Genomic DNA, 16,649 nt, shown 5'->3' with positions numbered 1-16,649 from the left:
CCCTACAGGGCTGGACTTCCAAGCCCTGTACCCGTGGTCCCCTATATAACCAGGACGGACGCCCCCTCGCGGTCTGGAGGAGGCACAAGCCCTCCTCTCCTCCTTCTTTGGAGCCCGGCCGGGTACCACAGTATGTAAGAGTAGAAGCAGGCTTGCTGTTGAGAATGAATGGGGACAGTGAGGGGCGATTCACTACCTGCCCACCACACTGTCATCTTCACTACATTATGCTGCCTGCACCGTGTGGCCAAAGGCAGAAGGTAATCCCCCACCACTGCCCCCATTCAACAGGTAGCCACACTACAATGCTACCCCCTGCTGCCCCGTTCACCCTCAGTGGCCTCCTTTCAGCCACAACCGAGTCACCGCTTGCAGTATTACCACCCGCCCACTGAGAACGAACAGGGCAGCCGTGTGTGGTGGGCGGGCAGTGAAACGCCCCCCTCCGTTCCATCCAGCCTGTGTCCAGTCAGGAGCAGTAGCAGTAGCTGCGGCGGCGTAGTGGGTGTGCAGCAAACCGCCCTATCAAGCCTCCGTCCTGCACACAAGCGATAGCTGTGGCCCCAGTGACTATGGGCCACGGGTCACTAGGACCCGCGCGAGCAGCGAAATCGCCCAACCCTCCAGCCTCCATTCAGCCACCGCTTGCAGTGTCCCCAGGCCGAAGATCACGGAACGGCAGTTACTAAGGCGCAATGCGTCGCAGCTACGGCCCCGTTCGTAGGTTGGATGTCTGTAACCTGGGGACTACCTGTACTCCTCTTACATTTTTAAATAGGCCCATCTGACGTAGATCAGTACAGGTGGAAACAGGTCAGGCTGACTTTATACTGAGGTATTATCTTAGCAAGTTTTTTCTTCCTGTTGGATACAGGTTAATTGCTAGTGCATCAGAAAACTTGTATTTGCACTATAACCTGATTTTCATGTACTCGGAGCAATCCCGTCCGCTTTTACTATTCACTGTTGCATATTTAATTTTTATTCATGGGCAGAAGCTAAGTTAAACTTAACCTTGCATATTCAGTGTAATCTTGCTTGACCCAGACCTGACGTGATATGAGATCCCAGTGTAGAAGAATGACTCTGCTAAAACCAAATTTGGAAATTGTTACTATTAGTTGATCTAATGGAATGAATTTTGCATAGCCAGCAATCATGTCTCTAGGATCCTTTGTTTTTGGTATACGAATGCATGGAGTGCAAAAATCAAATAGTTGTCTAGTAAGGCTAAATTAATTTTTTTAATGGCTCTCATGTGTATTTAGTGATTTGACTGCTTGTTTGTGGCCCATTGAAAAAAATAAGCCAGAAAAGGAAACAGAAATAATGCAGTGCTATTAAAAGAATTTGATCTGCCTGAAGTTCAATGTTAATATTTTTTACACTGACTTGGTCATATTGTCAACCAAATTAGTAGTGTTTGATACTGTAAAAGTGAATGCATATATTTCACAAGCCTTGGCACTTATTTAATTCATTAATTGAACAAAGTTGTTCAACATCCATTACACTATATAAAAAGAGCGTTATTCTAAATGCATCTTGATACATCTTAATTTTTTACTTCCTGTGGGACCATTTGCTGTTTTTAAAAGAATATCATTATTTATAATAATGTTCGTTTGTCTGTACAGGATTTTAAATCACCTGTAGCTCACAAACCGTTTCACCTATTGACTTAAAATTTGATAAACATATTCTTCATGACGTCTACTATCCGCTTTTGGGGTGATGATTTTTATTGCTCTTTTTATTTTTATTTTATTTCATTGTACAGGGTGGGCCATTCATATGGATACACCTTAATAAAATGGGAATGGTTGGTGATATTAACTTCTTGTTTGTGGCACATTAGTATATGGGAGGGGGAAAACTTTTCAAGATGGGTGGTGACCATGGTGGCCATTTTGAAGTCGGCCGTTTTGGATCCAACTTTTGTTTTTTCAATAGGAAGAGGGTCATGTGACACATCAAACTTATTGGGAATTTCACAAGAAAAACAATGGTGTGCTTGGTGTTAACGTAACTTTATTCTTTCATGAGTTATTTACAAGTTTCTCTTTGTTTACAGCCATTGACATGTCGCAGAGGTTAACACGTGAGGAGCGGATAGAAATTGTGTTGATGTCTGGTGAACGCAGTAACCGGGTCATTGCAGCAGATTTCAATGCAAGACACCCTACGAGACCACCCATCTCCCATGCTACAGTTAGCAAACTGCTTGCTAAGTTTCGTGAAACTGGTTCAGTGTTGGATTTGCCAAAATGTGGACGCATGAAAACTGTCACTAATGAAGAAACATCAGTGGCTATCCTAGCTTCATTCAGCAAGAGCCCACAGCGTAGCACTTGCCACATGTCACTGGAGAGTGGCATTAGTTGAACATCCCTTCGGCGGATATTAGCTACTCACAAATGGCACCCTTACAAACTCCAGCTACTGCAGCATCTCAACGAGGATGACCCAGATCGGCGCACTGAATTTGCAGAATGGGCAAAACAAAAATTGGAACAGGACCCTCAGTTTACGCAGAAGATTTTGTTCAGTGATGAGGCAAACTTTTATGTGAATGGTGAAGTTAACAAACAAAACCACCGCTATTGGTCTGACACTAACCCAACATTGGATAGATCCCTCCAAGACTGTTGGAACAAAAAATTGATGGTATGGTGTGGTATATGGGGTACAAAGATTGTGGGGCCATTCTTCATCAATGGAAACCTCAAGGCCACTGGATATGCGAAATTGCTACATGATGATGTGTTTCCCTCTTTATGCACTGAAGCTGGCACGTTCCCCGAGTTTTTCCAGCAAGATGGTGCACCACCACATTATGGGTGTCAGGTCCGAGCATTCCTAGATGAACAGTTTCCTGGAAAGTGGATTTACTCGTCGTGGGCCAGTTGAATGGCCCCCAAAGTCTCCAGATCTGACCCCTTAGACTTTTATCTTTGGGGTCATCTGAAGGCAATTGTCTATGCTGTGAAGATACGAGATGTGCAGCACCTGAAACTACGGATACTGGAAGCCTGTGCTAGCATTTCTCCTGCGGTGTTGCTATCAGTGTGTGAAGAGTGGGAGAAAAGGGTTGCATTGACAATCCAACACAATGGGCAGCACATTGAACACATTTTATAAGTGGTCAGAAACTTGTAAATACCTCATGAAAGAATAAAGTTACGTTAAAACCAAGCACACCATTGTTTTTCTCGTGAAATTCCCAATAAGTGTGATGTGTCACATGACCCTCTTCCTATTGAAAAACAAAAGTTGGATCCAAAATGGCCGACTTCAAAATGGCCAACATGGTCACCACCCATCTTGAAAAGTTTCCCCCCTCACATATACTAATGTGCCACAAACAGGAAGTTAATATCACCAACCATTCCCATTTTATTAAGGTGTATCCATATAAATGGCCCACCCTGTAGAATCAACTCTCGGGCAGCAGGGCGGCCGTGCGGCGCATGCGTATGGGTGCCGTTCTCATCTCTACCACTGTCGCCGTCACTTCCCCTACCTCTTCATATCTTTAATCATTCTTGAGGCAGATTGAAGACTTAAGTGCCAGCTTAAATGAAAAATTAAAGAAAACGTACTAAGTAATTGCAATACAAAAACTAACTTAATCAGTTTTAACGTGAAAAGATGCAGACGAAAGAAGAGAAGCAGTGGGCAGCTAGGGTGGAGAAAAGAAGAGCTGCTCAGGAAGCAGCAAGCGCAACAACCTCTGAGCAAACGAATGCTAAACCTACAGAGAAAGTGTATGAAAACTATGAATGCTCAAGTCAACTGTATTCACTGCACATTATCGTGCAGTACGCCGTTACTGATATTATTATTCATTATTATTGTAATTTAATTCCTCCTTTATTAACACAGTACAATAATACAAGAGAGTGCCAACTGGAATACTGGCATTATGTGCCAGATTATTTTCCAGCATGGTATAGAGTTAGCATTTAAACGAAATGTGTACTTGTGTTTAGCATATTTTTGTTTCAATTAACATGAATTTCTGCATCTCCTGAATCACTTAACATAACATAGGGTTCCCCCTATTATTAGTGAAGTTTACTGAACATTTTTCTTTGATTTTGAACATTTTGACTGATATGTTTAATCGAATAAAATGCTTTGTGAAACATTTGTGAATAAGAGCCTATATTGGAAGCACTGGCCCCATTTTTGAGCTTGGCACTACCATATGCTTTATGTATGGATTTTACCTGTGTTTAATTTGTTGGGATAAGTATATACAATGGAGGAAATGATTATTTAATCCCCTGCTTGATTTGTAAGTTTACTCACTTACAAAGAAATGAACAATCTCTAACTGGTAGTTTCATTTTAATGGAGAGAGACGGAATATCAACCAAAAATCCGGAAAAACCAAATTACATAAAAGATACATATTGATTTGCATTGAGAGAAATAAGTATTTGATCCCCTACAACCCAGCCAGAATTCTGGCTCCCACAGATTGGCTGTGTGCCCATGTGACACACAGATTACAATCAATTAATCAATCAGTTACAGATACTCCTGTTCTCAACTCATTACATGTTTAAAGCACACCTGTCCACAAAATTCCATTCCAAAGGCAAGACCAAAGAGCTGTCAGAAGATGTCAGGAACAAGATTGTAGACCTGCACAAGGCTAGAATGGGCTACAAGACCATCAGCAGGAGGTTTGGTCATATGGAGGAATATTTCGGACAAAATTAAATAAATAAATAAGAGTACTGTGAAATGTGAGCATAAATAAATAAATGTGTTATGAAATGAGAGCCTAGATGAATAAATATGTCATGAAATGAGAGCATAAATAAATAAATGTGTCACGAAATATGTTTTTTGTTGCTTATTTATTTATGTCATTTTGTCCGTAACATTCTTGCAAACAAAAATAGTTTCATCTACATCGGAGTCTAAAAGGGCCGCCAACATTGTAATTTCTTCTGATAAATCTTCAATTCTCTCTCTGAAATACGTAATATCTTCGGCAGAATCCATTTCATCGGCAGTAGTAAGCATTTTTCTAATTAATTATTGTGCTTCGATTTACCAATCAGTAACTAAGAGGGCGTGTTAGAGCTCACCCTCTCAACTTTGACGAGTGAAAGTGACAGTTTTATTTCAAGTCGTATTTCATGATGGTTTGCAGGAATGTTACGGAAAAAATGAAATAAATAAATAAGCAACAAAAAACATTTCATGACACATTTATTTATTTATGCTGTCATTTCATGACATATTTATTTATTTAAGCTCTCATTTCATGACACATTTATTTATTTATGCTCACATTTCACAGTACTTTTATTTACGCATTTATTTATTTAATTTTGTCCGAAATATTCCTCCATATGGTCAAGGTGACAGCTGTTGGTGTGATTATTTGGAAATGGAAGAAATAAAAAATGACCATCAATCTCCCTCAGTCTGGAGCTCCATCCAAGATCTACAAAATCTGTCATATTTCCACTAGGTTTATTAAACTACATTGTTTATAGTACCTTGAATACTTTTGAATAATATTTCCACACATTTAATATTACATGACTTAATATGGTCATCTTTTGATCAAGTACATTTATTATTTAACAGAGGATTGTAATGTGTGAAGTACTACATGCTTTCCACTTGGTAATAAAGCCAGAACCACAAGACATGTTGAAGTGTACTGAATGTCTTATTATAGTGTATTTTGTACTTTTTCAGTAAGCTGTAAAAATTATTTTAAATGTTCAATGGAGAAAAAGTACTCAATACAAGACTGTCATTCTTAGTATTAAATGCGATTAGTATAATAAACCTACCTACTGTATATTAACATGTCCTGTATTATAAAGTAGTGCAGATTAATAAACCAGCAATAGATGTCATGTGTCTTTAAGCAGGTAATTAAGTTATATGCTTTACAAATATGCTTAAATATATTATATGCAAATTTAATCAATAATTAATTTGTTTTTCTATCAGGTATGGTCCATATCTTCAGACGTAGTTGTAGAATTGCTGCACACTATACCCACTGTTGACCGGGTCTGGTCAGTGGCCATTAGTCCATCTGTAAGGTAATACACTACATTTAAATAATGGTCTTTTCTGTATTATTTTTTATATAGGAGTACATTATCACAGAATAATACTTTCTTTTTGTCATTATGACTAATCACATTTTTGTTTTGTCAAGAGCTGTGATTTTAGTACTGATTAATTTTTTTTTCTTGAACATTCCATTTTTATTATTTTTTAAATTTTAATAATATAAAGGAATTCCTAAATCCCAAAATCATATTTTTGGATTGCTATTTGTACATCTCCCAGCCATTTTGTATTTGATAACCCTATCAGGAGAACACGTTACAAAATAACCTGTTTCTAAATACCATTAAAGAATCCAAGTTACACCACAGCACTTTGGTTACTTTAGTGGTTTAAACACACTCTATAATGTAAAGGTCATTGTGATGGATAAGATCTGTCGGAAAATATTAAAATCAATGAAATTCGTTCGAAGTATCTAGTTAAACATTGCTGCTTACTACTGTATCGAAATCAAGATCCCTCAGAACTGGTGTTTTAGGGTTTGACCTGAATGTATACTCCATTTTCTAAAGTATCACACTCCCCAGCCTCCCTGGGAAAATCTGAGTCAATGTTCTGGAGCAGGAACTCTGTGAAACCACAAATCCAGAAAGAAACATGTTAATTCTTGTTTGGTTAGAAACTGTTGAACTATTTCTTCTTGCACATTTATTTCATAGGCTATGGGAGTTGGCTAGTTCTCTCTAGACATTTTTTTTTAAACTATGGGAAAGATTATGACCTTGTATCACTTGGGTTCTTATGAAAGATGCTACAAGTTTATGGGATTCCAAGAATGTTATTGTGTGCTGTTTGGTACCTGTGTTTAAGGCAGAAGGGTTAAGCCCTTATATTTACAGCCATATGAAAAAGTTTGGGAACCCCTCTCAGCCTGCATAATCATTTACTCTACTTTCAACAAAAAAGATAACAGTGGTATGCCTTTCATTTCCTAGGAACATCTGAGTCCTGGGGTGTGTTCCGAACAAAGATTTTTAGTAAAGCAGTATTTAGTTGTATGAAATTAAATCAAATGTGAAAAACTGGCTGTGCAAAAATGTGGGTACCCTTGTAATTTTGCTGATTTGAACGCATGTAACTGCTCAATACTGATTACTTGCAACACCAAATTGGTTGGATTAGCTCGTTAAGCCTTGAACTTCATAGACAGGTGTGTCCAATCATGAGAAAAGGTATTTAAGGTGGTCAGTTGTAAGTTGTGTTTCCCTTTGACTCTCTTCTGAAGAATGACAGCATGGGATCCTCAAAGCAACTCTCAAAAGATATGAAAACAAAGATTGTTCAGTATCATGGTTTGGGGGAAGGCTGCAAAAAGCTATCTCAGAGGTTTAAACTGTCAGTTTCAACTGTAAGGAATGTAATCAGGAAATGGAAGGCCACAGGCACAGTTGCTGTTAAACCCAGGTCTGACAGGCTAAGAAAAATACAGAAGCGGCATTTGCACAGGATTGTGAGAACCCACAGATCACCTCCAAAGATCTGCAAGAACATCTTGCTGCAGATAGTGTATCTGTACATCGTTCTACAATTCAGCACAATTTGCACAAAGAATATCTGTGTGGCAGGGTGATGAGAAAGAATCCCTTTCTGCACTCACACCACAAACATAGTTGCTTGTTGTATGCAAATGCTCATTTAGACAAGCCAGATTCATTTTGGAACAAAGTGCTTTGGACTGATGAGACAAAAAATTAGTTACTTGGTCATAACAAAAAGCACTTTGCATGGCGGAAGAAGAACACCTCATTCCAAGAAAAACACTTGCTACCTACTGTCAAATTTGGTGGAGATTTCATCATGTTGTGGGGCTGTGTGGCTAGTTCAGGGACTGGGGTCCTTGTTAAAGTGGAGGGTGGGATGAATTCAACCCAATATCAACAAATTCTTCAGGATAATGTTCAAGCATCAGTCACAAAGTTGAAGTTACGCAGGTTGGATATTCCAACAAGACAATGACCCAAAACATAGTTCGAAATCTACAAAGGCATTCATCCAGAGGGAGAAGTACAATGTTCTGGAATGGCTGTCACAGTCCCCTGACTTGAAAATCATCAAAAATCTATGGAATGATTTGAAGCTGTCATGCTCGGCAGCCATCAAATGTAACTGAACTGGAGGGGTTGTGTATGGAAGAATGGTCAAAAATACCTCCATCCAGAATCCAGACACTCATCAAAGGCTATAGGAGACGTCTAGAGGCTGTTATATTTGCAAACGGAGGTTCAACTAAGTATTGATGGAATATCTGTTGGGGTGCCCAAGTTTATGCACCTTTCTAATTTTGTTATGATGCATTCTGCATATTTTCTGTTAATCCAATAAACGTAATGTCACTGCTGAAATACTACTGTTTCCATAAGGCATGTCATATATTACAAAACCGGATTCCAAAAAAGTTGGGACACTAAACAAATTGTGAATAAAAACTGAATGCAATGATGTAGAGTTGGCAAATGTCAATATTTTATTTGTAATAGAACGTAGATGACAGATCAAACGTTTAATCCGAGTAAATGTATCATTTTAAAGGAAAAATATGTTGATTCAAAATTTCACGTTGTCAACAAATCCCAAAAAAGTTGGGACAAGTAGCAATAAGAGGCTGGAAAAAGTAAATTTGAGCATAACGAAGAGCTGGAAGACCAATAAACACTAATTAGGTCAATTGGCAACATGATTGGGTATAAAAAGAGCTTCTCAGAGTGGCAGTGTCTCTCAGAAGCCAAGATGGGTAGATGATCACCAATTCCCACAATGTTGCGCAGAAAGATAGTGGAGCAATATCAGAAAGGTGTTACCCAGCGAAAAATTGCAAAGACTTTGCATCTGTCATCATCAACTGTGCGTAACATCATCCAAAGATTCAGAGAATCTGGAACAATCTCTGTGCGTAAGGGTCAAGGCCATAAAACCATACTGGATGTGGTCTCCGGGCCCTTAAACGACACTGCACCACAAACAGGAATTCTACTGTAAAGGAAATCACAGAATGGGCTCAGGAATACTTCCAGAAACCATTGTCAGTGAACACAATCCACCGTGCCATCCGCCGTTGCCAGCTGAAACTCTACAGTGCAAAGAAGAAGCCATTTCTAAGCAAGATCCACAAGCTCAGGCGTTGTCACTGGGCCAGGGATCATTTAAAATGGAGTGTGGCAAAATGGAAGACTGTTCTGTGGTCAGGCGAGTCACGATTCGAAGTTCTTTTGGAAATCTGGGACGCCATGTCATCCGACCAAAGAGGACAAGGACAACCCAAGTTGTTATCAACGCTCCGTTCAGAAGCCTGCATCTCTGATGGTATGGGGTTGCATGAGTGCGTGTGGCATGGGCAGCTTGCATGTCTGGAAAGGCACCATCAATGCAGAAAAATATATTCAGGTTCTAGAACAACATATGCTCCCATCCAGACGTCATCTCCTTCAGGGAAGACCCTGCATTTTTCAACAAGATAATGCCAGACCACATTTTGCATCAATCACAACATCATGGCTGCGTGGGAGAAGGATCCGGGTACTGAAATGGCCAGTTGCAGTCCAGATCTTTCACCTATAGAGAACATTTGGCGCATCATAAAGAGGAAGGTGCGACAAAGAAGGCCCAAGATGATTGAACAGTTAGAGGCCTGTATTAGACAGGAATAGGAGAGCATTCCTATTTCTAAGCTTGAGAAACTGGTCTCCTCGGTCCCCAGACGTCTGTTAAGTATTGTAAGAAGAAGGGGAGATGCCACACAGTGGTGAAAATGGCCTTGTCCCAACTTTTTTGGGATTTGTTGACACCATGAAATTCTGAATCAACATATTTTTCCCTTAAAATGATACATTTTCTCAGTTTAAACTGTTGTTCCGTGATTTATGTTCTATTCTGAATAAAATATTAGAAGTTGGCACCTCCACATCATTGCATTCAGTTTTTATTCACGATTTGTATAGTGTCACAACTTTTTTGGAATCCGGTTTGTAAAAGGAAGTTGCTGCTTTGGAAGCTCGGGCAATGATAAACAAAAATCCAAAGAATTAAGAGGGGTTCCCAAACTTTTTCATTTGACTGAATGTCAAGTCTATTTAAGGTCACAGTGGTACTATGTTGAGTGTATTTTTTGTAACCGTTTGTTCATTATTGTTTTAGCCACTGTTGGGACTGGAAAATCTCCAGTTTGGGATCCTGAGAATTGCATCTCTGCTGTTTGTGGATGATGCTTTCATTATTTTCCATTATGAATTTTATCAGGTGTCGTTCCTAGATTTCTTTGGTTGCTGTGGTTGTTTTTAATATATTATGTATTAGATTTTTTTATATTCTTTAAAATTACTTTATTTTTTATGTTTGGTAAACATCATTATTCTTAAAATGGTAAAATTTTGGTATTTATACTATAATAAAAGTAAAAACTGTATCTGGAATTTCATGTGTATTGCTGAAGCAAATGTAACCATTGCCTTTATCTGCACACTATACTAATACTGTAACTCTATTTTCCTTTATTGTCTTTTTTGCTTTATCACTGATTTTGCATACTTTTCACTGTAAGAAACATGTGGGAGTAAAAAAATGTCACAATTATTTTTTTGAATCCATAATTATTTTAAATGTTTTTTCTTCATTCCTTGTTCAACTATGGAACATTGTAGTTGAACATTTGTGTATCCCAAATTCATAATTAAAAGTTTTTCATACATTGTTTTCAAATTGTTATAAAAAAGAGTAAACCATGCAGTAATGCAAAGATACACTGGGTTTACACAATGTAAGAATTATCTTTGTATTTTGCATTAAACAATGACTTATTCAACATACAACTGCAAACATCTTTGTAGGAAGCAATGTTAGCTGTTGAATTAAAAAAAAGTATTACTGCTAGCTTTACTATGTTCATTTTAGATATACAACATAAAATTGTATAACGGCAGAAAGGGTCCAGTTCCAAACTCTGAAAGCGAATGCAGAGTCACTGGATATGGCTGCAGGTGTTTGGATATGTATGAGGGAGCCTGAGATTTACAGCCATTTTTCCTCCATGAAGGATCAATTAGTGGTTCTCCCCCACATACAATGGTGAATGTGATACTGTTTCCTTATAGTAATTTAAAAAAAAAAATCATTCACCTCTGGAGCATCATAATATGAACTTGTCACTGATAATGTGTAATTTGCAGTGCCACCCATATTTTGCCAACCAGTAAAGTAAGGCTTATTTTTCAGTAAGTTCATATCAAGGCTACAACTTAAATGCTACTCTTTGCTTATTATAAGACCATTTCAAAATGGGTGATGCTTTGAGGTATACTATATCTATCTAAATAGCTAATTTGCACATGTGCACTGTTAAAGAAAGCTAATCAAATCTTGCTAAATTCATACACTTATTAATTCTAGTAATTGCTACCTAGATGTATGTGTGTTTGTATATATGTACTGTATGCATGTATATATGTGTGTATGTATATTGTATACATTATATAAGCACTGGGGATAGGTTTCAGGAACCCCTCATAGATACCAAGCTTCATGGATGCTCAAGTCCCTCTATTAAAATGGCTTTGTATTTTCCTATAAGTTGGTGATCACCATTGTGTGTCAATGCTCTGATAATTGTGCTTATTTAAATGTCCAGAAATAGAGAACAGTATATTTCATGACAAACTTTCTGATCTGGACCTCTCCTAGTTTTATTGTAATATATTTGATATGTTAAATGTTCAACAACTGAAAACCATCCAGTTATCAAAATGTTAAATGAAATTCCATCCATCTATCTATTTATTCAATTCCAGTCCTAAACATACATATTTTTTTACAAGCATGGAGTAAGAAGACAGGTTTTATCCTGGCTGCATCAACAATGAGGGAAGAACCAATTCTGGGTAGAATCACAGTTTACTGTTATTTTTCCTGCCTTCTGAAAATCTGTAGTTGAGACACAGACATGCATCCCAATAATTTCAGTTTTTTTTTCACCCTTTTTGATAGAGGAAATCTGTGGTAAAAAATAAAACCACAGAAATTCCATCACGACATAATGGTTATCCGCGTACCTTTTTTGTTGAGGGTTGTTTGCAAGGAAACTGGAGCCAACTTGAAGATATGTAATAATCTATGATTACTTAGGCAACTGGCTACAGGATATACTGTATGCTTTTTAATGACCTCTGCATCTCAGTAACTCAATACATATTACCAAGGCATTATTGGGATTATCCAGGATCTGTCATTATTTATGCTGTGTCTTACTTAATTAATTTTATGTAAGCAGTATTTTTGAAGTCTTGCCTTTATTTCACTTTTAAGTACATACATTCCACCATAAAATGGCATGATTGTCTACAGAATAAAATGTAAATCTGAATAAATTGCTATATTTGTACTTAGCTACTTAAAACTAAATTAAAATGGAAGCTGGCCACCAGAGAAGTGCACAAATTTATTGTAATATAGTGCTATCTTATTATCGTTGAAAGGTCACTTATTTAAGTAAGTCAAACTACACATTTTCAGTTTTTTGTTTGGATCGTACTTTCCAGTTCAACAAGCTAATTTTTTAAATTTTTGTCTGCAATTAAAAGTGAAATTGTAAGAATTTTGTTTTTAGTATACTTTTTAATTGATTTTCCAGTTAGACCTCCAAGTTAAAAATATTTCAAAGTATGTCCTAGTTAAAAATATTTCAAAGTATGTATCTGAGGAAAACTAAAATCTTCAAGTAAAGGATAATGTTGATTTGTGACTCAAAGTTGGCCCATCTGTACACCCTGTGATAGACTGTCACTTCCACGCAGGGTTGTTTCCTGCCCTGTTCTGGCTCCCTAAAACACAGAACTAAATAAATGGGTTTGAAGAGCAATATTATTGTTAGAGTTCTGAATGTATGTTAATTTTGGGAGATTATTGCATTTCCTCATTCTGCATTATTGCTGTTTCTTGGCTAGGGGTATTAGAATTTGGTTTAGAAGCTGATATGGAAATTAAAATTATAATATTAAAGTGGAACTTGTTTTATTATTATTTTTACTGTTATTATCATTACATTTGGTAATAATATTGGAGGACCATTACATTAGCACAGTTGTTATAATTATCAACTTGTGTCAGCTCTTTTGTAAGTGTCCAAGATGTCAAGTTTCTCAGGGGACTACTTAGGCTCTGTTAGGTTTTCTGACATTTTGCTATTGAAGCAAATGATTAATTTTACCTTGTGCAAGAAAGAAATATCTGGAGTAAAGAGTCTATTAAAAAGGGTTGGTACTCCATCAACTGTCTATGTAGAGAAAACCTGATCTTGCATTTCACTAAAGGTATGCAAGAGTTGTGGGTGCATTACATCAGAATGTGGGAGCATAAGCCTGAGAAGTAATTATTTTGAAATTACTTTAAAACATTTCATAGCCCCTGAAATGTGTGAGCAGTTGATTGGACACTTACATGGGGCAATTTTGAATAATCAGTTAATGCAGCCTGCATGTTCTTTCCTAGTCTGTTTGAATTTTTTCTTAGGTATTCCATCCAGTTTACATTCCACGCCATATTAAAGTAGCCAAAAAAGTGAACTTACAATAGCCATAATATCTTGTAGAACCTTTAATGTTGATTTCATGGGCACTTTCTTTGAATAAGGATCTCTCTCTCTATCTATTTATATCTCTTTATCTCTATATATCTATATATCTCTATAACTATATACAAGTATATATCTATATCTATCTATCTATCTCTCTCTCTCTATATATATACACACACACACATATATATATATATATATATATATATATATATATATATATATATATATACACACATATATATGTGTGTGTGTGTGTGTGTGTGTGTGTGTATATATATATATATATATATATATATACACACACACACATATATATATATAAGCCTTACGTTTGTTGTTCCAAGTGAATTACCATATACACAATATACATTTTCCTTTTTGTGTGTGGAGCTTAGAAAAAATTCTTTGTAGTATGCATTAAGGGATAGTTGAATTTGTTTAAATCTGAAGATACAGAAGGCCCTAAAGATAACTCCTTCTGAAAGCACGATCACTCTGATTGTAAATAGCAGGCTTATGATTATTCTAGAGGTGTTAACCTGCATGCTCATTGATATTTACTCAAAAACCTACACCTGCCTGCTAACACTTAATATTGCTTACCCATGCATTAAATGTATACATTATATCAAGTCATACACTCCCAGGAAAAAACATCTTGGCAAAAAAAAAAAAATGGATGTCCGATCACAAAAGTCTAGATCAAACACACCTTGATGATGTAACTCTATGAAATATTCTCATAAAGGCCCTATCCTGTCTCAAGCCATTTCCTAGATCATTGCAGGCAGTTGCTACTTAGCAAGTTAAGGGCTGGAGTTTTTGAGCCGGTCAGCCGTTTTATTAAGGCCTGGCGCCACTTTCCCCTAGCCTCTTCTTAATGCAAATTTCAGAATTAGAGACGATTATCCACGTCATTAATTCTTCAATTTGATGGCTGAAATAGCAAGGTCTGAAACAGACTGCTGCCCCCAGATAATGGAACGGCTTCTTTTAACATATTGACTATGAGAGAAGTTAATTAAAATTCCAAGCAATGAAGGTGTCAGCTAACCTATAAACCCATCGCTTTTAAACAAATCACTCTCATCAGGCACACTGCAGAAGAAAAAAGCTAGAGATGTTCAGGCACCTTCAGGCTATGTTTCTGCTCCTCAGGGGTTAATTGGTTAAGTAGTTTGATGTTAGAGGTCTGTGAATTTCTGGCTCAGTTTCATATCATCCAGCAAAAGCCCATACCATTTTAGTTCCTGTACTTAGAAAGTTACATAATTTTTTACTCCAGTCTTTCATTTATATCTTTTTCATTACCTGTATTCATCTTTGTCACAACATGTGGATCATTCAGACATATCACTAGCAGATTCTTAATTTCACTTGAGGCCACGCATCTTAAAATTGATCTTTATTGAAATTTTGGCAATTATTTTTCCAATAAATTTGTTATTTTTAAAGTCAGATGAAGCAGTTCATAAGTTTCTCTGCTAAAAGCGCATTTCAGCTGTTGAAAGCAGCTTAGTCCCATATTTGATGTTCTTGTCTTACTGTTGTGGGCATTAGAATTTTTTGTGCTACTTATTTTTACACAAAAAGACACAATTTACATTAGTTTAAATGTGAGTTTTAGTTAGGCAGCATTTGTTTTTTTCAAAAAGGTATAACCATGAAGATATTAAAAATATGCTCATTATTATTTTTTTAATGGCTTATGTTTCCAGTATTTAAGTTAGTTATCTTGCATATTTTGCCAGTAATTTTTATTGTACTCAGTATAAACATGAAAATGTCTAATTTATTAATTTTTTTCTGATACAATGCACCCTAAGATTTTAATATGGTAAATTTGCACAAGACGTAAAATCCTGATAATAAATTTTAAAGGAACATTCTAGAAACATTTTGAATTATCCAAAAACATTAGCTGTAGACATTTTTTTAACAAGCCTTCATGTGCATGGTAGATAATGTGTGACTAAGCAATAATATTTTTCCAAATTAGGCCCAATAGTCCCAAGTATTCAAAAATTTACCAGTGCAAAAGTACCATTATGCCTTACTGGGTGTTACCCTTATTGTCCTTAATGTGCCTTAGTAGCGCACTCATCATTACACATAAAGAAGATATTTTATGCAGATGAAAAACCTGAATATCTCCGGCTTGTACATAAATTTCAAAATTAAACAAGTATAAGGGAAAGCTTTGGTTGCCACTAATGCAATACATAATTTTATCTCTGTTTCAGTGGTTCAGAGTAATAGCTGTTCAGTAAAATATAGTATTGATTTGAATATAATTTGAACTGTGAAAATGTTTCTGTCTCTGACTTTACTAATAGATTAGACACAGTTTTCTAGAATTCATTATTCATTCAACCTTTTTGTGAAGTTGGTTAGTCCAGAGTATAGTCAGCATTGCGTTTTAATTAGAAACTAACTATAAATGGAGTTCCATTCTATTGCAGAGAACAATCATTCACACATCCACTCTCACTGAGCCAGTTGAAAGCTTACAGTTACCTTAGCACACATATATGCTTAGACGTGTGAGAAAAAGCAGAGTACCCAGGGGAGAAACCCATGTGAACACGCTGAGATGAGGTACACTCCATGTAGCCAGAACTAGGATTCAAGCCCAGGAATCTGTAGCTGTGAGTGTTAAACACTCTGCAACTGTGCCATCCAGTTGTCAAAAACTCCAGTGCATTTTTAAATGATGCAGAAAGAAGCCATTTTGTTGTCACCAAAATGATGCAACTTCAGTTAAAGGAATTATTTTATAAATGGTAAAATCAAGTGCAATTTGTATGTTGTAAATATGTAGTTGAACCAGCCAATTTAGTTCAGTTCTGTTCAGGTTATTTTTATTTAAGGTATATCTACTTGTGAGCTCAGCATGTTATGCTGTAGTTACAACATAGTAAAGGGTTACGATTAGCCATTCAATTTGTTTAAATGGAAATAAAGTAGTTGC

At 36.7% G+C, this 16,649-nt stretch overlaps 1 protein-coding gene across 1 annotated transcript in view; it reads left to right on the top strand.

Moving 5' to 3' along the window:
• The window catches only part of fbxw4 (F-box and WD repeat domain containing 4), a 243,968-nt gene that overhangs the window by 82,099 nt on the left and 145,220 nt on the right, over positions 1-16,649 (top strand). The window contains exon 5 of the mRNA XM_039734850.1: positions 5,989-6,083. Coding sequence (XP_039590784.1) covers positions 5,989-6,083 — 95 coding nt within the window. The remainder of the gene's footprint in view (positions 1-5,988; positions 6,084-16,649) is intronic.

The sequence above is a fragment of the Polypterus senegalus genome, chromosome 1, assembly GCF_016835505.1.
Source record: "Polypterus senegalus isolate Bchr_013 chromosome 1, ASM1683550v1, whole genome shotgun sequence".
NCBI lineage: Eukaryota > Metazoa > Chordata > Cladistia > Polypteriformes > Polypteridae > Polypterus > Polypterus senegalus.
This window is presented reverse-complemented; position numbering and strand designations above follow the sequence as displayed.